This window comes from Bos indicus x Bos taurus, chromosome 27, assembly GCF_003369695.1.
Source record: "Bos indicus x Bos taurus breed Angus x Brahman F1 hybrid chromosome 27, Bos_hybrid_MaternalHap_v2.0, whole genome shotgun sequence".
Taxonomy (NCBI): Eukaryota; Metazoa; Chordata; class Mammalia; order Artiodactyla; family Bovidae; genus Bos; species Bos indicus x Bos taurus.
The window spans coordinates 21047301-21071593 of NC_040102.1; the positions used below are offsets into that span (position 1 = coordinate 21047301).

The 24293-nt window shown below is 40.4% G+C and overlaps 1 protein-coding gene across 7 annotated transcripts in view; it reads right to left on the reverse strand.

The window, feature by feature from the left end:
• The window catches only part of TUSC3 (tumor suppressor candidate 3), a 214545-nt gene extending 191301 nt beyond the window's left edge, over window positions 1–23244 (reverse strand). For 6 of the 7 annotated variants that reach the window (XM_027529733.1, XM_027529730.1, XM_027529729.1 and 3 more), the window contains exon 1: window positions 22894–23220. In XM_027529733.1, the coding sequence (XP_027385534.1) occupies window positions 22894–23031 (138 nt within the window). In that variant the 5' untranslated portion in view covers window positions 23032–23220. Of the gene's footprint in view, window positions 1–22893 lie in introns of all 7 variants that reach the window. The other variant, XM_027529731.1, reaches the window with a different exon arrangement.
• Between the last annotated feature and the right edge of the window lie 1049 nt (window positions 23245–24293).

Consider the following 24293-nt stretch of genomic DNA (forward strand, 5'->3'; position numbering starts at 1 on the left):
ATATTGTAATTCAACTATACTTCTTGACTATGTGTTTTCTGTGAGGAGAAGTAAATAGTACACATGCCTGCTGTGAGGCCAGTGCTTAGTCACTCAGTCATGTCCAAGTCTTTGTGATCCATGGACTGTAGCCCACCAAACTCCTCAGTCCATGGGGATTCTCCAGGCAAGAATACTGGAGTGGGTTGCCATGCCCTCCTCCAGGGGATATTCCCAACCCAGGCTTTGAACTCAGGTCTCCCACATTGCAGGTGGATTCTCTACTGACTGAGCCACTAGGGAAGCTTGGGGAAAAGTCATGAACTAAGAGCAAGAAGATCATGTTTGTGGCCCATGACTTTCCCTTGCCAGCTTTGTTACCTTGGTACCAAAATTCCTGAACTAACATATGTTCTCTCATCTTACAGTGGTAACAATACCACCTGTTCAAAATACTCCTATGAAGAATAAATGATATGATGCCTTTAAAGCTGTGTTCCTCAAGAAAAAACAGCCACTGAGATTTGCTTCTGAGCTCCCGAAGCACACTTTAAATCTGATGGTGAAACTGCTGCATCCCACATGAGAGTGTATTATCAAAGAACAGCTACTGAGTCCTATGCTTTAGTCCAGACATTACAAGAAGTACATTACATGAGGACACTGTCCAAATATGCAAGTAGCCCCCTCACCCAAAAGTGAAGAGAAGAAACTGAGCATATATACCAATGAGTTCCTTCAGATGCTGAGACAGTAACTTTTTGATAAATGACAGACACAAATGTTTGAAGTCTGCTGTCCTTGCATGATACATTCTTACATAGAAAAATGTTCTACTGTAAATCAAGTGTGTTTAAACACAAAGAAAGAGATGGGACTTGTTTCATATTTAGTTTTCAACAACAACAAACACCTCTATTATTAAGAGTAAACTAGGCTGTAGACTATAGTGTGAAATGGAGCCCCAGTTTGAGTGACTCACATCCATATAACAATGCAGTGCAGAATTCAGGGCAGCAGGGGGCCTCTCCTCCACACAGTCATGACCACGCAGACTGATGACTGCTCTGCCATATCAACACATTTTACATTGTGTTTCCCAGATCACTCTTTACATACCCAGTAACACAGAAAGAGCTTTGGATCAATCAGGGTTCAGTCAGGAAAAAAAAAACGCTCCATGTCCTCCACATATAAAGGGATTTAACACAGGAATTAAAAGCAGCTTAGAATGTCACTGAGAAGTGCATAAGAAATTACGGTTAAGACAAACAGCCACCAACAAACTCAGAACATGGGGTTCTCAAGAGCTCATCTGGAAGCTCTTAAACTTCTTGGAGGCTTCCACCAAGTATCTTGGTCTGTAAGAGCTAAGTGACCAGTGACGGGCTAAACAATGTGCTCCCCTCCCACCCCTGTAAGATGTTCACATCCTAAGTCCCAGAAACTTGAAGCATGTAGTAAATGGAACTGAGCAGATGTGATTTAGGATCTTGAAATAAACAAGGTCCCACTGTATAGCAAGGGAACTATATTCAATGTCCTGAGATAAATCATAATGGAAGAGAATATAATAATGTGTATGTATACACATGTGTGTGTATATTACATACATGTGTATATATTTAACAGAATCACTCTGCTCTACAGCAGAAATTAACACAACATTGTAAATCAACTACACTTCAATTATTCAAAAAAAAAATCTTGAAATGCAGAGATATCCTACATTAGCTGAGTGGGTCCAATATAATCATTAGGGTTTTATAAGAAGGAGGCAAGAGTATCACTCAGTATAAGATGTGAAGATGCAAGCATGAGGTTGGAGTGATGCAACTAAAGAATCATTAAGTATTCAAACCGCCTTCATAAGTTGAAAAACACAAGGAAATTGATTTTCCCCTCAGCTTCCCAAAGGAACACAGTTCTTACCACACCCTGACTTGAGTCCAATGAGACTGATTTTGGATTTCTGATCTCTAAAACTCTAAGATAATAAAATAAGCCAATAAGTTTGTGATAATTTGATACAGTAAAATAGGAAATGAACACATGCCAGTCATCCTGGACTTTCCAGGACAATACTTCAAACCTTACATTTGTCCTCGAACCTGCCTCAATTACTTCTGAAGAACAGTGGTCTCGCCCCCTATCTACCTTCCAAATCTGAGAGGAAAACTAACACAGACTCTCAAAGGAAGCTTGTGATACAATCCTGATGAGTCTTCCAAACAGGATAGTGGATGACCAGCACAAGCTGAAGGGCCATCTTTATGGGTAGGCTAGAGATGGTACATATCACTTCCATTCACTTTCCATTAATCATGACTTGGTCACATGGCCCTAAATAAATGTAGAGGAGGCTGGGAAATGCAGTCTAGCTTGAGTCTATGAAGAAGAAAAAACTGATATGGTAAACAGCTCTGGCATACCAAAGAATTTTTTTTAATGTAATAAAATCTGATAAAAATATGAAAGCCACAGCAGGAAACAAAGATGAGAAGTAGTTGTAAATTACTAAGCAATCTGTATTGCTCAGATACATGCACAAATAAGAGCTGCTATCACAGAGACATACATATCTTTACAGTATAAGATAATACCATATAAACTGTCAACTTTATTAAGGCATTATCTTGAAATCCTACACTCATGAGACTTAGTAATAATAAAGTAGACATGGATTATTCCATAGTTTACTTTTTGATAATACCAGTTGGCAGCTAGTATGAATATTTCAAATGAGATGAGAAATCACTTTTTTATTTTTTATTTTAGATGACAGAGAAATGTTAATTCGAAAAACAATATGACTATCCTAACTCAGGTTATTTCCCCAATGTTCTCTATAATATTAATAAGTGCAATTTAGAAATGCAGGGTCCCTTGCTATGAGGCTTACCAAGATACATAAAGTATCAGTCATAAAAATGGAAAAAAATCTGAACTTAACTTTTCTATTTTGAGATCACAAGTAAGTAGAGAAATGATAATTATCCTATAATGGGGTGGGTGGGAGGGAAACATTTCTATACAGCACTGAATGGGAAGAAATTTTATTTTTAAAATATACTCCACTAAACAATTATATCAGATTGAAAATTTCTTTTGAATTTTAATGTTTAATTTTAATTGTAAGTTTCCCAAATGAAAAAGAAAATAAAATGTCTGTTACTCTTTAAACTTATTTACCAGTTTAACTGGCATCCTGAGGTTGCAAGATACATGATCTGTTTAAAATAATTCTCATCATTTCCAAATACTTATTTCTGTAAATAACTATTCCCTCCATACTATGCAATTTCCGAACTGAGCTTTAAAATTACTAGGAGGATGGTTTCACTCCTTCCTCAGAGGTTTCAGCTTGTTCCTGTTCTTCCCACCAAACAGCCCCCACCACTGCATGAGGTCAAATCCTTTTAACAAGGACGGATACATGCACACACACACACATGCATGTTCATCTTCTTGCACTCCTGCTCATCTGACTGAACTGATACTTCAATTTTATTATCACTTCAAGTTTATCACTTCAACTTTATAGCCTTACTAAACATATTTTATTAAATAATGTTGTTCTATACACTATCATAACTGTCTATGTTGAGTTTGTAAGCCACCACTTTAAAGCACAGAAAACTCTACAAGTCCAAGCTCACCTAGTTTAGGAGGCAGAATTCTAAAATAATCCCCAGAGACCCATAACCTTATATAATTCCCTCCCATGGGTATGGACAAGACTTGTGAATGTGATGGACTAGCACTTCTGTAATTATGTTACCTTATACAGCAAACATGTGCTGATGTAAAGTCAGTTAATTCTGAGTTACTCACAAGGGAGATTATACTAAGTGGTCCTGACCAAATTAGATGAGCACTGTAGAAGAAAGTGAAGAGTCAGAGGCGAGCCTACTGGCCTGGAAGAAAGCAAACGGCCATGTTTTAAACTGACCATGGAGACAGCCACATGGCTAAGAACCAGAGGGTGACCTCCAACAGTGGAGAGAACACAGCCAGCAAGAAAATACACAACCAGGTTCTACAACTCCAGGAACTGAAATCTACCAACAACTTGAGTGAGTTAAGAAGAGGCTCTAGAACAGCCTGGCCACACCTGAACGTCAGCCTGGCAGCCTCTCAGCAGAGAATCCAGATCTCTCACCTGTAGAAACTATGAGAGGAGAAAAAAAAATGGGTATTATTTTTAGTCACTAAATCTGTGGTCATCTGCTATGCATCAATAGAAAACTAATACAGTCACAAACCACCTTTGTATTTATAGCCTGTTTCTGAATGCTCCTAGGGACTATTCATCTTAAGAGGAAGAGATAAGTGTGATGGAAAGATACACTGCAAAGCGGCTCTATTATTACAGCACACTTCCTAAGATTATTTCAGTAATAGGACAGGACACATTATATACAAACTACAAATGATAACGTCTCAGAAGAAAACCATGAGAAAACAGTAGTTGGTATATCATCACATGACTCAACCCCCCGTGATAATTCTGTAACGACACCCTGGTTATAACAAAATGCTGGGGATGGTTTTTATCTCCAAAATCTCTGAAGACAGAGACTCCTGCTTAGTTGTCATTGTGGCTGTTTTTCCATTTCTTTCTTAGGTCTGAAAGCTGACTTAAAATCAATTCTTACCTCTTTTTATTAATCATTCTGATCATCTATGTCCAGAAATCAATTATTATTGATGCATTTTAAATCAGAGACCAATGAATGATTATGCATTCATATTGGCTTATATCTCATAAAATGATCCAGAGCTGAAACAGTCTGTAAGAAATTTAGCTAGATTTAATACTGTTACACAAAAGGCTGCAATTTGTAAAAGATCAAATGTTGCCAAATTTCTACAAGATCATTTAGCAGAAGCAATATTCCATATATCCATGAAATACTGCAGACATGAAAAAATTTATCTGATACATAAAAATGCTGTAACATCAGGAAATTGGTGTGAGACCTTGGAAGTATGATATGGAGGAAATGAAGGTTACTGTTAACTGCCTAACAATTTCTCATTTTAAAACTGCAATACTGCCATCTAATCAAAGAAAAAGCTTATATAAAATGTTCAAGATCACAACTGATTCCTTACAGTTTTTGTATCTACAGTGAGTATTCCCCTAATCTCTTAGCTAGAACGTCTCGAGCTACTAAAATGAAAACCTTTCACTGTCCTTAACTTTACGACCCCATGGACTGTAGCCTGCCAGGCTCTTCGGTCCTTGGGGATTCTCCGGGCAAGAATACTGAAATGGGTTGCCATGCCCTCCTCCAGGGGGGAGAAGGATCTTCGCAACCCATGGCTCAAACTCAGGTCTCCCTTATTTCAGGCAGATTCCTTACCGTCTGAGCCACCAGGGAAACTGTGTGCTCACAGAAAAACCCCTGCTCTTGTATGAATCAGACCTTCAAAATCTTAAGTTCTCCATCTCGTTCAGTCAGTGTCATCTACGGAACTTAGTCACTACCCTTCATCTTTCTTTTACTCTGAGTATTGAGTAAAGTCCACATAAACAATCTTACCTCCTAGGTAAGATTTCAGCTCTTTATCCTCATCACTTCCAATAACTAACCTCAACTCCAGCCCTTACGAGTAGGGTCTTATCTGGTACTGTTTCACCTCTGCAATGATAAACTGATATAACCCAATAATGACAAAAACCAGCTCTCCCAGTTCCCTCACTCTGGTTTCCCCTCAACATTCTGACCCGCCACTATCACTGGGGCCTTGCTTCTTTCCCCTCTCAGCACGGACAGTCTTTTATCTTCCAAGTCACTCACCCCACAGCATGTCTGTTAACTCCCCTTGCCACTCTTTCCATCTCCCACCTGAAACCTCCAACCCTGAAGCAATCCAACTGCCTACACTTCTTGTCCCTGCAGTTTCCCTTCTGGGTCAGCTAGAGGAAAAGAAAATCAAATAAGGATTATACAAAACTCATGATTCTCAAATTATCTGACCCTTCCTGTGATTTAACAATGCTTTTTTGTTTTCCTATTCAGTGAAAAGTGGGGGGTAATTCTAGGCAAATTACCTGATGCCTGTTCTGGCTACTTAAGACTAGTCACTGTCCTAGACAACTTACTCCTCCTTTTCAGTTCACCTTCCATTTCACAGAGGAAACAGTCTCGGCCACCAAAGGAACAAATGTGCCTGCAACTGTACCCGTTCTTCCACCCCCTTCTCTCATCAAAAGGTAAGAGAGGTCGATACTCCTTGTAACAATCCAAACAGCTTGTATTACAGAGCACTACAGGCTCCAATCTCAGCATTTAAAAAATACAGGTGGATTTCGCCAACTCATGGGCTGGCAGGGAGACTGTGCTCACCCTCTTCACATGAGGACCCAGATGATAAGAGTATCCACCGCGTCAAACATTCAGTCCCCTGCCAGAAGGAAAAAGACAATGGTGGAGCATGTAGTGACTCTCGGAGCCTCTGCCTGTCACGGACACACAACACCTCTGCTCACATCTCATGAGCCGAAGTCAGTCACGTGGCCAAGCCCGCGTTCACAGGAGTGGGAAACTGCAATCCTATCACGGGCATGAAGAAAACCCAACACTATCTGCAGCTCTGAGAGCTGTCACAGTGCCGTATGAAGCTAACCCCAACCCGAGTCTCCAGCTCCCACTCCCCTCTCACCACCTAGCTCTGCTTGGGTTACCTTCTCTCTTCACCTGTCAACCTCTTCTCCAGCTCCCACCCACTTAACTCTCCATCCTTCCCCAGTGGAAGTGCCTGATAAGAGGCGCTGGCTGTCTCCGCTTCCTCTTGAACCACTCAGGTATTCACTCACTCCCTTCCAGCTGCCGGCCCAGCACTGCAGTCAAAGGGCTCTGGCCAAATCCAAAAGATTCTTACTAGTTTTTGTTTAGCCTGTTGCCATTCGCCTCCGCTGACCTCTCTCTTGCTGGAACATTCTTCTTCTGTGCCATCCCCTCTGCGGGGTTTCTTCCTAGCTCTCCAGTGGCGCAGCCTTGGTCTCTTCTGCAAGCCTGTCCTCTGGAGGACAGTGACACACCGGTATCCCTGAGGGTCTGCCTCTGCTCTCTGTTTTCACCCTACGTACTCTGGCAGGGTGATTTTTAACCACCACCAAAAGTTCAGTTCCCACTGATGCTAATGATTTCCAAAGCCATTTCACGTCAGCCCAAATCACAGGTCTGTACTCGTGCATTCTACCACCTCTCAGACACCTCCGTTTAGATTCCGCCCATGTATGGCACACAGTCTTAGAAGGGAATATATCTTCCTTCCAAAATCTCACCTTTCTCTTGTTTCCTATTTCAGTAAATAGAATTTCTGTTTTACCAAGCAATGGACTCCTTATTCTTGCCTTTCTCTTCATCCCACAAGCAATCGATCACCAACAGCTGCCAAGTCTGGCTCACAGAGTTCAAAAGTCCAGTGACCATTCTGTATTCTCACGGCCACAACCTGTAAAGAGTCATCATCAACTCTCATGTCCATTCCTGCCAGAGCCTCTTGAGCACACTGCTGCTGTTCCTCCAATTTCACATTCCCACCTAAGCTGATTGCCACAGCATTGCCAGAGCAATACTCCTAAATGTGAGCCTCCTCCTCACCTCCAAGAGAAAACCTTTCAATTCCCCCCACTGACTTCAAGGTCAATGCTCACAGGGACCCTTGGGATTTGACTCCAGCTTCCAGCCTCAAGCCCTGTCACCCCGCCCACCCTGTGCATTCTAAGCCAAGCCATGTCGACCTACTTTGAGTTCCCTGAATTTGCTGTGCTTTTTCATACTTCTGGACCTTCACAGTACTAGTTCTTCTTCTTAGAACACTCCTTCCTTCGTTAAATCATTTCCTATGTGTACCTTCCATCCTAAAGGAAATCAACCCTGAATATCCACTGGAAGGACTGAAGCTGAAGCTCCAGTACTTTGGCCACCTGATGCAAAGTGCCAACTTACTGGAAAAGACCGTGATGCTGGGACAGAATGAGGGCAAAAGGAGAAGGGAGCAGCAGAGGATGAGACGGTTGGACAGCATTATCAACTCAATGCATATGACTCTGAGCAAACACAGGGAGACTGTGGAGGACAGGAGAGCCTGGTGTGCTGCAGTCCGTGGGGTCACAAAGACTTGGACATGACTTAGTGACTGAACAACAACAAATGTGTACCTTGGGTTTTCAGCTGACCCCAGTGTGCTAACCGAACACCATGGCACCCATCCGTTTCCAGTTTATTCATTTCTCACACCACATTATAAATAACTGTTTTCCTGTCTGAATCTCTTTCTAGGCTAGGAGCAATAGAAAATATCAGAACAGTGGCTGTCTTATTCGCTATTTTACCTCCAAAAGACAGCATGATATCTGACATGCAGTATTCATCAACAGATGATTGTTGAAAAAAAGGAACAATAGATCGCATTTTACAGAAATGTCAGTGACATGGCCCTTAACTCAGTAATGTATGCCATCTTTTAGGGAGATGACACTCAAACTTATTTTCTATCCCTTACTTTAATTATATCTATTTAAAATAATCCCAAAGGACACAATGTGAAAAAAAATACACTATTTAAGAAATCAATAACCAGAAGAACAATCACAAAATTTAAAAGACTCCTCCACTTAGGACTTCTGTTATGATTATGATTACTTATAGACAAGTAAGACTAGGAACTCCCTACAATAAAGAAGTTTAGATTTTGGTAAGATATGAATAAAATAATACAGAAAAGCTCCCTGAGATCATCTACTATGACATGAAGGAATCCTGTGAAAATGCAAAAACAAAAAAAATGGGCTGTAATCTATGTAAAAATGCCATAGAGCTAACCTAACTTTACAAAGGAAAACACCACTGTTTCCTTCACCAATTCCTTTTTAGATAATGAAGTATGTTCTTTCTGTTCTGCTAACATATATCTCGAACCCTAGAGACTGGTGCTAATGATGGTACTCAGAAAACTGACTACTTCTTTAAGGTTTCTTATCTATGATGAGTTACTACAGAAATAGTAACTATGCCATATTGAAAACTAGAGCGGTGTACAGAAATAGCTTATTATTTTAATTTGTGGCTTTGTAGATTATATATTTGAAATGGGAAAAGATAAGGCAAGTGTAAATCTAATTGCTATTTGACAGTCAAATACAAAGAACTTGCATAGCCCTGCCACCATTAGTTGTAGACATCCTCTATGGATCATATAACTCACTGTTAAAAACTAGTGTTAGTACAGGTTCTTTATGATAAGGACACTTTATTCAAATCAGAGCAGAACTATTACTAAGATTCAACCTCTAAGACAAAATTACCTTTGATATTTAGTGAAACTACCATAAATCATTCAAATATCATATTTCCGATAATTTTACCATCTAAAAAGGATCTAAGCAAATGTTTAATCCAATAGCTTTTAACTTTTTAAAAATCTAATAAACAGGACAGATGCTCATGCCAGAAAAATCCATTTATGAATAATGTTTATAATTTCAGAGGGCCAATGGGAAGCTTTTCCTATTTAACCTAGATTCCGACATCCTGATCTTTTTCAATGTTCTCATTTTAGAACCGAACTGATGTTTCAAAAGGTTAAGTGCCTGGCCCAAGAGCACAGAGTTTATATCAAAGAACCTGGAACCCACAGTTCATTTTCTAGAACTAACTTTTATTAAACCCTTAACCTTTTGTAAAGTTCACATTTCATTTCCTCTTCAAACCAACTTCAAGTTGGGAATTACTCTAATTTATAAAGAAGGAAACTGTGGTCTAAATAATTTGCAAAGATAAACAATATAGCTAGAATTCACATTACGGGCTTTTCACATTTTCATTCCACTCTATAAAGACTACCAAGCAGTAAAATAAGAAGAAAAGACAATGAGAAAGCAAATGACCAAACCAAATTATACACGGTGTCACAGATTTTCAATTAAAGGCCAAAGAAAGGTGACAATTAAAATCAATAGCAAAAAAAACAGAGGTAATAGTGGCATTCAGATAATCTCTGCTATCCGTCATTCTGCTACAAAGCCATGTGTAAAGTCAAGTCGCACAAGGCAAGGCTGCTGAACTTTCAAAAAAGAAGGCAAGAAGAGTGACGTCAGCATCATGTCAGCATAAGACGACCTTCATTTTTACCATCCCCTCCCCTCAACAACAAACATTCAGCACCCACTGAAAAATAAAAGTAACTCTGTAAGAGCTGAGGAATCCAGAAACCCAAACTGAGCTGACTGGTGGAGCACTATCTCTGTCAGAGCAAACATTCAAAGTCTGGAAAAGGAGAGCATTTACTCACGTGCAGATATCAACGTAAGGAACCAAGGATCACAAAAATCAGGTAAATATGACACCACCAAAGGAGACTAATAATGCTTTGATAATGGATACTAAAAACGTGCAGATCTAAGAACTACCAGACAAATTTCTTAAAGAATTTTATTGACCTACAAGAACATGCAGACAAATGAAATTAGGAACACAATGCTTCAACCAAACGAGAAGATCAACAACAAAAAAAAATAGAAATAAAAAAAACCAGAAATCCCAGAGTACAAAAATACAATACCTGATCAGAAGAATTCAACAGAGTTTCAAAACCAGACTCAACCACAGAAAAGAAAGAATCAGGACAACTGAAATCATCCAGTCAGAGAAACAAAAGATTGAAGAAAGCCTACAGGAATTATGGGACACAATCAAAGGAACAATGCTTGCATTATAGGAATTCCAGAAGGAGAAGAGAAAGAAAAGGGGACAGAAGGTATACTTAATGCAACAACAGAAGAAAACCTGTAGAGGGAAATAGACCTCCAATTCTAAGACGTACAAAGCACGCTAAATATGTTACACCCAAAAAGGGCTTCCCAAGTGGCACAGTGGTAAAGAATCCAATTGCCAATGCAGGAGATGCAAGTTCGATCCCTGGGTCAGGAAGATCCCCTGATGCAGGAAATGGCAACCCATTCAGTACTCTTGCCTAGACAATTTCATGGACAGAGGAGCCTGGCAGGCTACAGCCCACAGGTTTGCAAAGAGTTGTACACAACTGAGTGTGCACACAGACACAGACACACACACACAGGGCTACACTGAGACACTTACCAAATGTGGTAACAAGTCAAACAGGAAAAGGAACCATGATAAAATGGTCACTGCCGAATCTTTAATCATTTGAAGAAAGTAATGATGACATTCTCAACACCCAATTTAGTAGCAGAATCTGTCACATAAGAAAGTATTCATGAAAAATTATGCACTTCAAATGTCTTTAAAAGTTTCTTTTGAAATGCCAAATCAATTTATGCTACTCATGAAAATTCACTTTGGAAACATAAAACCAACCACAGAACATCCTGGGAATTCATTCACTAACATAAGCACCAAAGCTAGCAATTCATTAAGCACTTACGTTCCAGGCACTATGCTAAATACTTTAGAGGATTATCTCATGAAGGGTCACAACTCTATAGCAGGGACTAACAGACGATCTCTACTTTTCATATAGAGAAGTTGAAGCTTAGAGAGATTAAGTAATTTGACCAAAGTAGCCTTACTAAGCATTTACCAAGTACAAGGCACTATGCCTGCATATGGAGGATAGAAATATAAAAATAAACCTACAACCCTTCTTCTCAAAGGGCTTGCAGAATAAAAGGAATGACACACAACAGGCAGTAATTCACCCAAGAGTCATACAGAAGAAGCACACAGACCATCGATGTGAGCACAGGGTGCGTGCATGCTCAGTCACTTCAGTCGTGTCCAGCTCTGAGACACTTTACAACCCATGGACTATAGCCCGCCAGGCTCCTCTGTCCATGGGATTCTCCAGGCAAAAATACTGTAATGCGTTGCCATGCCCTCCTTCAAGGAATCTTTCCGCCCCAGAGGTCAAGCCCATGTCTCCTGTGTTGCAGGCAGATTCTTTATCCACTGAGCCACTTGGGAAGCACAGGGTAGGAATTCCTGATTCTAAATGGAGAGGAAGGAGTAACCTGTTTAAGTTAACCCTAGAGAGAAGCATGTACCAGTGGCGAGATCTAAAACAGGACAGTTAGACAAAGCCTCACTCAGGAAAAGCACTCAACAGCATGAAAAGAACACTGAGTCCATTTTACTGGCATTTAAAACAGTACTCCTCCAAGATAGCATTGGTTAGAAAAGTCCCAGGGGACATCTTCAGCTGGGGTGAAGGAAGAGGTGGCAAAAAAATCACAAGTGAGTAAAGGTTTGAAACCTAGTAAAATGTGACCTGATTTCAGACTCTGGCAAACAGATGTATGAAGATGCTTTACTTAGTGTCAGAGATTGCAGGAGGCACCACTCGGGAAAGAAAGATGGAATAGAAACTTTCATACTTTCTGAATTCATGTAGGTTACAGAGTTCTGTCTTTTGTGACTTTAGGCTCCCCTCAGCCTAAATTCATTTATTTAAACAACTTGCTAAAGAAAATGATGGCCTAAGTTTATAAATTATTTTATCAAAGAGGTCAACTCTAAGTATCATTAAAGTTCATAAAAATCAGTTATGAAAAGATAATCAAAATAAAAAAGAGGGGAGAGGCAGAAACAAGGAAGGAGTAACTGAGCATGGGGATGGGGAAATACAACCCTGGTGGCAGCCAGCTTTGTTGTTTAGCCTGGAATCGGATTTTCCTGCTTTATCATTCTACAGCCAGTGTTTAAACCTCCTCGCCCCCCGCACCCCCCACACACACATCCAGTTACTATCCTCTTGATGATGTGGAGTCCACTGGGCATCAAAGCCCAGGACTCAGGCAGCTCTCAGCAGGAAGCCAAGCTGAGTCACAGGGCCATTATGATTCTGTTACACCTTGACTCAGTCACTCTTTCGCCCTGTAAGGGCTCCAAAAGGGGGGGAAAATGTACAGGAAACAAGCGCAGGACATAGCAAAGCCACTCCACTTTCATGAGTATGAGAAAAATCTTTTATTCCCTTTGAAAGATTTCACTGTTAAAAAAAAAAAAAAAAATGAACCAATCAACACTGCACAAAACCAGCTCTTTGAGAAAGGTCCCTGTTTTTCTTCTCAATTTTAACTCAAATGTTAACTGAAAGTTTATTAAAATAAGATCTTTTTTAAAAGAAAATATCTTCCTGAATTTTATTTCACATATGTTTAAGTTACATATCAACCTACTACATATGCAAAAGGGATAAGTAATTTTTTTTAAAACATTCACACACAAAGCAGCACACGGCAAATATATCTCAGGTATACTTCCTCTCTTCTATTCTTCTTGGGCTAATAGCTTTAAAGGCACATAACAAATTTATGCCTAATTTCTTTCCTACCATCTTTTGGACATAATTTTTGGAAAGAGAATTTCATTTCATACAATAAAAATGAAATTATTTCAATAAAAGGAACATGATTTCACTTCAAAGACAAACACAAACTTCTAATACTGACCACTGATATTCAAAAATTGGCAATGACTATATATACTTAATGGTCCTTCACTAATATTTAATAACTAACTCATATAGCAAAGTAATTGTTAGGTGACTAAAGCATAGTGTAGAAAGAGTTCTTTGGAGTAAGGCTGTAAACTTACAAGTTGTACAGTCACGTATAAAATTCTTATTGCAAGATGACCTTTCTCGGTACAATGCTTTTAAATACAAAAAATCAGAAAATTCAATTTGAAATGTAAACAATAAGAAGGCTTCCCAGGCATCCCAGTGGTAATGCAGGAGACATAAGAGAAGCTGCTTCAATCCCTCCAGAAAAGATCCCCTGGAGGAGGGCATGGCAACCCACTACAGTATTTTTGCCTGAAGAATCCTATGGACAGAAGAGCCTGGCAGGCTACAGTCCTTAGGGTTACAAAGAGTCAGACACAACTGAAGTGACTTAGCACAAACAATAAGAAAGCTTGTTAACTCAACAAGGAGTCCACAGTTAGAGCAATTCCAAGGCTAGTTAAGTCATGCCATCAAGTACCCCTGGCTCTTCCCTCTTTTCTACTCTGCCATCATGAACTTACTAGTTTTGACCTAAGGCTTGTATTTTCGTGGTTCAAGATGAGTTCAGCAACTCAAGCATCACATCCTGATAGACACCTTCAAAGACGGAAGAGAGAATTACCCCCACCCCACTCTTGGGTCCTTTATAAAGGAGGGGGAGCAAACTTCCAAAAACCCTGCATAACTGTATCACATGCTCACTCCTAAACCAATAATTAGAAAGGTACTGGATAATCGTGATAATCTTCGACAAATGAAAATCACTGCTTGGGGCTTAGGATAGTCCCAATTTCTCCTATTACTTAAATCAAACCAAGGAATACTGTTAACAAAGACAAAGGTAAGGCAAACAAAACTGTCACAACCACCAAGATATTGTGAGGATTATAAACAATTTAAGTGAAATGCCTGGCATTACATCTATCCACACTGACATTTTTTTCATTTCCTGATACAATTTAAGCCTTAATTCTAACTCCCAAGTTTGTTAAATTCACTAAATTACAGGAAGGCTTCTCATTCAATTTAATATTTAATATGAGTAGTAAGCAGAGTTCACGATTTGTAATCAATTTTGTACCTTAAGTTTTACCACAAAAATCCTATGAACTAACTTTCCAATGGTTTGCCTTCTTTCTGGGCAGAGAGGACACAATCTTTCCAAAAGTTGAGTCAAATCATGTTGATCACAATATTAAGCCACCTCTAAACATACATACCTAAAATAAACAGACAACAGTTCCATTAAATAAAATCAATACCACAATTTACCTAACCTATAGTGTGGTATCCCCCTTTTCATTAAAGGTGGCTGAGCTCTCTTAGTAGCCTTCAGGGCAAAGAAACTTCCTTTTCCAATTTCAAACATCAAAATACTAATAGGTATCTTCACATATGCATCCAGAAACGTAGTAACCAAAAAAAAAAGCAACAACAAAAAAACACAGTAACAATAAATACATTAGAAAATACTTCCTTTCTTTCTTAACTTTTTTCAGTCCATTAATGGCTTCAGATGCTATGCTTCTAAGTTAGGACTTTTCATCACAGATTTGTGAAACATGCTGTAATGTAAGCTCACTGTTGACAGTGACCTTCTTCCTTTAGACATTAAACTGAAGGAGACAACCAGGCAGGTAGGTAGACAGATATCTATTACTACAACAAAAAGATACTCTCTATTCTTCTTAATACTATTTTGAAGTTTTACAATTCAAACTAAGTATTTCTGTGTTTTATATCTCTATGTGTAGTATTTTGCAAGACACTCTCCTTAAATCTATATACAACTCTGCAAGAAATTATGTGAAGTCAGCCTTTGTGTACAGTGTGCAAAATATAAGAGCTACCAAGATACATATATGGCAAGCGATTACTTAAAAATTAGGTTAAAATGTGTTCCCCATAAAACAACACTGTTAACAGCAATGAGAAAACAGATGGGCAGAGGGCAGGGTGGACAATTTCCTTTTAGATATGCTCAATTTGAGAAGCTGCAGAAATCTGGCCATTAGATAGAAAAAAAAACTAGAGAGATTAACATCAGTTCAGTTCAGTTCAGTCGCTCAGTCGTGTCCGACTCTTTGCGACCCCATGAATTGCAGCACGCCAGGCCTCCCTGTCCATCACCATCTCCCGGAGTTCACTCAGACTCACATCCATCGAGTCAGTGATGCCATCCAGCCATCTCATCCTCTGTCGTCCCCTTCTCCTCCTGCCCCCAATCCCTCCCAGCATCAGAGTCTTTTCCAATGACTCAACTCTTCTCATGAGGTGGCCAAAGTACTGGAGTTTCAGCTTTAGCATCATTGCTTCCAAAGAAATCCCAGGGCTGATCTCCTTCAGAATGGACTGGTTGGATCTCCCTGCAGTCCAAGGGACTCTCAAGAGTCTTCTCCAACACCACAGTTCAAAGGCATCAATTCTTCGGCGCTCAGCCTTCTTTACAGTCCAACTCTCACATCTATACATGACCACAGGAAAAACCATAGCCTTGACTAGACGAACCTTTGTTGGCAAAGTAATGTCTCTGCTTTTCAATATGCTATCTAGGTTGGTCATGACTTTCCTTCCAAGGAGTTAAGCGTCTTTTAATTTCATGGCTACAGTCACCATCTGCAGTGATTTTGGAGCCCCAAAGGATAAAGTCTGACACTGTTTCCACTGTTTCCCCATCTATTTCCCATGAAGTGATGGGACCAGATGCACATAAATACTACCTATGTGGTCCACATATGTACATGCGTGCACACACACACACACACATACACACACAGACACACAGTGTTAGATGACAAATACATAACTCTTCATGATCTACCTGTCCTCTAGCAGGAGAAACATTACTCTGACACTAAGCCCAAGGTAAATTTTCTGGTGGGATTGGATCATGTTGTTGTTCAGTCGCTCAGTCATGTCTGACTCTTTGCAACCCCATGGACTGCAGCATGTCAGGCTTCCCTGTCCTTCACCATCTCCCAGATTTTGCTCAAATCCATGTCCACTGAGTGGGTGATGTCATCCAACCATCTCATCCTCTGTCACCCCCTTCTCCTGCCTTCAACCTTGCCCAGCATCGGGGTCTTTTCCAATTGAGTGGGCTCTTCACATGGTCTAATACACCAATAAAACCTGGAGGCTGCTTAAGGTAGTCACAGCCATACTGATCACTCTTATATCCAAACTCACTATTTAAGGCAAAAGACAACGTGCACAAGTAAATATGGCCAAAAAAAAAAGTTAACAAACAACTGATGAATCCGTGGGTCAAGTTTCATGCTGCCGTCCGTTCCATCTCCACGTCCTCCATGTGAAGAGAACACCTACAAGGGGCTGAGCGTGCAGGTGCTGTGTCTATGCACAGGAAACTATCCTGAAGTGCTCATTTTGGCAAAGGTACAGTCCTTTACGTCAGCAGACAGGTCACAGGTTTCTACATAACTTGCAAGCCCAGGCACTGACTGACTGTTCTACGGCATCTTTTCAAGGATGTCTGTACAGCACACAACTTTGTGACACGGGGTCCCTTCCAGAACACACAGGTCCGTTCACTTTCTACTTTAATGAAGATGTTGTCTTCCTCTAGAGCTGAAGCCAGATAAGTTTACTGCCCATTATGAAAGATCTGGGTCCACAAGCTCAAGGTTCTCTTCTGCTCCAAAATTTACATTCCTGGTGTCAGCTGGCCTGGGTCACCGGCACAAACGCTGATATTCTGGCAATTCTACTGCTGTAATAAACTGTCCAGCTGTGACCCAGGAGTCCTATGCCTTCTGCCATTACCCACGAGACTGCAGCAGGCGAAACATTCACAGTTACTGACAAGCAGTTTTGGCCATACTAAGACCTGTCATTTCCAATTACTCTTCAAGGAGTTACCGTACACAAAATCTAATCTACATGACACAACAATCTGACATCACCATGACTGCTGTACGTGTGGACACATATCAATGTATAATTACTATGCATTTCTTAAAGTTGTGCTCATATGTTTACATGCTATTTCTTCCACCTAAGTTCTCTGGTTAAAGGTAAAATCGAAATCCACTGCTTAGTTTCATCCTTTCCTTACCATTTGCTAAGACAGTAAAGTATTTCAGGGCTGTACCACTAAAAAGTAACTGGATACTGGATACATACATCTTAGTGTTAAATGTGCTTACAGAAGTTATCTCAGAGGCAACTAATAATGTTACTTCTCTTAAAAAAATGAGTCACTTAATGTTTCATATTGCATGTTCATTGTTACCTACATGTTCTAGCCTGTTAGCTAATCACTTTCTTTGCAGAAAGTATAATATATATTATAGTTGTCCTTCAGTATCTGATGGAAAGACCCTGATGCTGGGCAAGATTAAGGGCAGGAGAAGGGAACGACAGAGCATGAGATGGTTGGATGGCATCAGACTCGATGGACACAAGTTTGAGCAAACTCTGGGAGTTGGTGATGGACAGGGAAGCCTGGCATGTGGCAGCCCGAGGGGTCGCGAAGAGAAACGACTGAGCGACTGAATTGAACTGATCTGATGAAAATTAGTTCCAGGATCCAGTAGGTACCAAAATCTGAAACTACTCAAGCTCTTTATCCTACCAAATGGTGGGGGGACAGCTGGCCCTTTGTGTCTGCAGATGCAGGATCCACTGATATGGAGAGCTGACGGCAGCTACTTTTGATGGTGGCAAAGTCACTAAGTCCACTGGAAATCATTACAGAATTTGAGCTCTTTTTATACTATTAGAAGAAGTCATTACAGATTGAAACAATTCTAAATGAAGCTAATTAAACAATGAAGAAACAGAGAAACTGTCAAAATAATGGAAACCCATGAGACACCAGAAATGCTAATGATATACTATTAAGAACTAAAGTCTCCCACAAACCCATACCACTTCACATGAGGATTTAAAAATCAATTAACAAGACTGTATTCAACGTAACTAAGGAAGTGGACTATAAAAATCTCTAGTTGATTTTCCTTCCCTATTCACTTATTTCTCTTGACTATATTCTTAAATAAAGAATATAGGAAAGCTAACTATAGTGAGTGAAAATGTCTTCTTGAACAAATAGGTATATACAAATATAGACAGACACACACATAGCCATGAATATCACCAACTGTTCCATGATATAAAAACCTCCTTTTGGGAAGTTCTCAAACAACATAAGAGTTTGGAATTCCCAGTGTTTCAAAATAAAATAAGTAACAGACAATTTATTCCATAAACCATAATTTAGTTATTACAAAGTCAGTTAACTTAGCAAAAAAATGTTACATATTTTAGGATTTCATTATGTCTATCCTCTTTCATTTAAATCAGGACACATAATTACAGCACCCAAATTATTGATCATTTGTTATGTGCATTGTACTAAACACTTTAAATTTAGTCTTATTTAATCCCAACAACCCTGAAATGTAGGTATTATGTCTGTATTTTTAAGAAACATAACTAAAATTCAGGAAGTTAAGTGATTTAAAATTAAATAATTAGACAGGGTATGAATTGTAACCACACCATCAATTCTATTAAAAAACCTATAATGGTACTATTACTGTCATAAATGTGACTTCCTTAAAAGCACCCAGTGTCCAGTTTCTGATTCTAGGTTCAACTGTAGGTTTCCATTTGGATTCCCCAACACAAAAGAAAACACCATCCATGCCAAGTCAGACATTCTGGCACTTATGTTAGTAGTATTTATTGTAGTAAATTAAGTTCCAACTGTTATATTTTTCTGGTTCAATGGTGTCAAATCTCATACTGCGCATCAGGTTCTAATCTCAGCAAAAAACCAACCAACCAACCACATATGGTCAAAACAACACTGTAATAGTCCTAGAAAAATAAAACACTTGAGACTAATCACTTTCCAGTAACGCCAATAAAGAATGTTTTTCTCTCAGTATTTGAAGAGACCAGCCTTTGGATTTTTTTTTTTAATTATAGGATAATTGCTTTACAGAATTTTGTTTTCTGTCAAACCTCAACATGAATCAGCCATAGGTATATATATGTCCCTTCCCTCTTGAACCTCCCTCCCATCTCCCTCCATCCCACCCCTCTAGGTTGAAATAGAGCCCCTGTTTGAGTTCCCTGAGACATACAGCAAACTCCCATTGGCTATCTATTTTATATATGGTAATTTTAAGTTTCCATGTTACTCTTTCCATACATCTCACCCTCTCCTCCCTTCTCCCCATGTCCATAAGTCTATTCTCTATGTCTGTTTCTCCATTGCTGCCCTGAAAATAAATTCTTTGGTACCATTTTTATAGATTCCATATATATGCATTAGTATATGATATTTATTTTTCTCTTTCTGACTTACTTCACTCTGTATAACAAGCTCTAGGTTAATCCACCTCACTAGAACTGACTCAAAGTTGTCCCTTTTTATGGCTAAGTAATACTCCACTGTGTCTATGTACCACAGATATGCAGATGACACCACCCTTATGGCAAAAAGTGAAGAGGAACTCAAAAGCCTCTTGATGAAAGTGAAAGAGGAGAGTGAAAAAGTTGGCTTAAAGCTCAACATTCAGAAAACAAAGATCATGGCATCTGGTCCCATCACTTCATGGGAAATAGAGGGGAAAACAGTGGAAACAGTGTCAGACTTTATTTTCCTGGGCTCCAAAATCACTACAGATGGTGACTGCAGCCATGAAATTAAAAGATGTTTACTCCTTGGAAGGAAAGTTATGACCAACCTAGATAGCATATTCAAAAGCAGAGACATTACTTTGCCAACAAAGGTCCGTCTAGTCAAGGCTATGGTTTTTCCAGTGGTCATGTATGGATGTGAGAGTTGGACTGTGAAGAAGGCTGAGCGCTGAAGAATTGATGCTTTTGAACTGTGGTGTTGGAGAAGACTCTTGAGAGTCCCTTGGACTGCAAGGAGATCCAACCAGTCCATTCTGAAGGAGATCAGCCCTGGGATTTCTTTGGAAGCAATGATGCTAAAGCTGAAACTCCAGTACTTTGGCCACCTCATGGGAAGAGTTGACTCATTGGAAAAGACTCTGATGCTGGGAGGGATTGGGGGCAGGAGGAGAAGGGGAGGACAGAGGATGAGATGGCTGGATGGCATCACTGACTCGATGGATGTGAGTCTGAGTGAACTCCGGGAGTTGGTGATGGACAGGGAGGCCTGGCATGCTGCGATTCATGGGGTCGCAAGGAGTCGGACACGACTGAGCGACTGATCTGATCTGATCTGAATGAGCGATATTAAGTATCTTTTCATGTATTTGTTAGCCATCTGTATGTCTTCTTTGGAGAAATGTCTGTTTAGGACCATAGTTTTGTAACTGAGCATCAGAAAGAGAACTAGACTACATTTCAGAAATATGCATGCTCATTTGGTAAAGCGTTAAAATTTCAGCTATTTGTTATTTTGCTCTTTTCCTTAAATATGTATATTCTACAATATCACCATGTAGCAGTGTTAGACTCTCCTATTTAAGAGAAAGAAAAAGTTTTGGAAGACATCCTTTTTTAATCCTTAACAAGTTTCTCCAAAATATTGCATTTTTAAAATACCTTTTACAAAAAGAATTTAATGGAAACAGATTTTCGTAATTTATGAAAGTTAGAGTTAGTCACTCAGTCATGTCCGACTCTTTGTGACCCCATGGACTGTGGCCACCAGGCTCCTCTGTCCATAGAATTCCCGCAAGAATACCAGAGTGGGTTGCCGTTTCCTTCTCCAGGGGATCTTCCCAACCCAAGGATCGAACCCAGGTCTCCCACATTGCAGGCAGACTCTTTACCAACTGAGCCACCAGGGAAGCCACCTATACTAAATTAATGCATGTTGTCACGTGTTAAAGTAGTCATATTTAGAGATGCTAAGATGCTTTGAAGATGTGCACTTTACAGACCTCTTTGGGGGCTTTTTTTTTCTTTCAACTGAAAGTAACCGTACTCACAGAAATCTTTCTAGGAGACAAATCATTAGAATTTTCCTGGAGTTCCTCATCGTTTTAATTGCCCTCTGCTTTGGTAATCCACACAAAAACTACTTTTCAAATCTCCTCCTTTTCTCAAGAAAAACTATGAAATCTAAAACTCGAAGAATGTATATAAATAGCAAGCGGTAGGGGGAAAAAATCGTTATATTTGTAAATACAGTCTTAAGTTAACAGTGGTTCTTCACCAAAAATCCAGAACTCCACCAAGAATTTCGCTAAGGCCTATTTTCATGTTAAAATTTAAAAAGTTAAAGGGAAGAAAATATTTTAATCCAAAGTTGTTTCAAGCAAAGAGTACCAGAATTATTTTGTGTGTGAGGATTTTTTTTCACGCTCTCAACCCAGTTATCAAGAAAGCTGCGGTAACATCTGAAACTTGAATTAGACCCAGGTGTATGTAAATAAAACTTCACCGGGAAAAACCATTTTGAAAAAACCTCATTAATATGAGGAGACGCTCTCACCAAAATGACGTACAATTAGAAACCTTACTCACATTTCCGAATAATTTTTTTTTTCTAATCCTTATAGATCGAGCATCCAAGGTAAAAGTTATCCAAGGACAACTGAAATTCACAAATAACTCGACAGTTACTTTAAATACAGTTACTTCAATCCTCGCCCTCGTCAAAGTTGTGCGTGTGTGCTGTGTTCTTGTCGCCACCCCACGACTGAAGCCCACCAGGCTCCTCGGTCCATGGGATTTCCCAAGCAAGATTCTGGAGTGAAATGCCATTTCCTCCTCCAGAGAATCTTCCCGACTCAGGGATCGAACCGAGCCTCCTCTGGCTCCTGCACTGACAGGCGGATTCTTTACCACTGAGCCACCAGAGAAGCCCCTCATCAAAGTTATTAGAGGGCTAGGACTGAGGTCAGGTGATCTGAATTTCACAAACAAATGTGTGCAACCTAAATAATGTGAGGTTACTGGCACAATTATACCGTTAATTTAACCTAAGGAAAAATACACAGCTTTACAAGGGTTTAATAAAATACAGAATAACTTTAAACAGTCTCAATATGCTCTGTTGCCTCCTAAATGGATAACAAAGGGCGCCGGATAATGAACACAAGGAACAAACCGTTCCTTCGATGCAGGCTTCAAATATTCCTAAACGGTATTTTCACACCCAACACACCCCTTTTTACTGACTCAGGGGCCCCGAAGCTTAGCCTTCAACTAAGGGTCAAAAGCGCGCCGTGACCTAAGAGCAAGGGGCTTGGCGTTGTTTTCTGAGGAAGGACATGGCAACCCCACTTTTGAAACTGTGGGGCTCAAAGGACATGCGCAAAGGCCTGCCCGCCGACTCCGCCAGCACCCCCAAAAACAGCCATCGCCCACGCCCGGCGGCCCATCTGCCTAGCAACGCGGCTCGCCCGCTCGGACCCGCCCCGGCCCTCCCAGGAATGCCCATGGGATTCGTCCTACCTCCTTTTTCTTCTGTCCTCCGCCGAGCTGGATGCACAGGAGCAGCAGGAGGAGGAGGAAGGGGAAGCTCCCGGTGGGGAGATACCGCGGCCGCCGCCCCGCCTGCCTCCGGCGTGAAGGAGCGCCCCTGGCACCCATCGCCGCAGGGCAGTGTCTCCTCCACGCGCGGTAACCGTGCGCGCCCAGCTCCTACCGGCGCCCTATACCTGCCAGGCCAGCCTCCGGGAGCCCCCTGCCCGTGCCCCCGTGGATGCCTACGGCCTCGCCGGGGAGCGAGGAACCAACGGAGGACGCTGAAGAGAAAACTGACGGCGCATCCGGTTCACCGGGAGAGGAGACCTGGAAAGACCCGGGATGGGGCAGGAAGTGGGCGTGGCCAGGGAGCGGGGGCCTCGGCGAGCCGCGCTGCGCGGCGCACGCAGCCCGCGATCTGTGGGAGACCCGCGCGGCGGCGGAGGGCGTGGTCCTCTTTGCCGGCTCGCCGATCGGAACCCTAGGCTGACCTGCCGCTGAAACCAGCACCTGCTCCCAGGGATATTGAAGGATCTTGTTTATCCAACGCTCTACCTGGAACCAGAGACATACATAATAAAATTGCCTTCTTCGGTGATAGAGAAGATCTCTGAGGAATTAGTAAGGATCTGGTCCTTCTAGCTCATGGCAACCCTCTGATCTTCTTGGGACGTTTTTACTCAAAAATAGTTCAGAGAATTGAATGATATTGTGATCAGAGTATTCTATAACAGTATCTTTTCCTACTTGTTGTGAACATAGTTTCTTAGCATGTAACATGAACAAAAATTTAAAGTAAGAATAAGTGATGCTGCATATTATCTCCTTCTAGCAATGATTATTTATCCACAGGTACATAAACTAATTTTTAAATGCTTTATCTTTACAAGGAATGTTTTCTCGATACAGTTTTGCTTTTCGTGTTTATTAGTTTTCTCAAATTCATCATACATGTTATTTTGATAAATTGGGTACTACTAATAATAACCAACGATAACAGTACAAAACATAAATTTTAATATAGCCTTATGGTCACAGAAGTTTGTTTAAATCAAATTTCGATTTATACAACTCTTTTTGCAGAGAAGAATGACTTTCCACCATAAAAAAAAAATCAATAAAAGACTTCCAAGCATAAAAAAGGTATATCAGGATAAAATTCTATCAGATTATACTGCCTGTGGGAGAGCAAATGGATTTAACCACCTTGAAGAACTGTTTGGCAGTATCTGCTAAAGCTAAATACACCTAACCAAGATCCCAGAGTTCCACATAAGCATATATTCACTGAGTGACGTGTAAAAATTTGGATAGCTGCTTTATTCAAAAAAGGCCCAAGCTGCAAAGAGACCAAATATCCATCAACAGTAAAATAGAGAAATAATTTC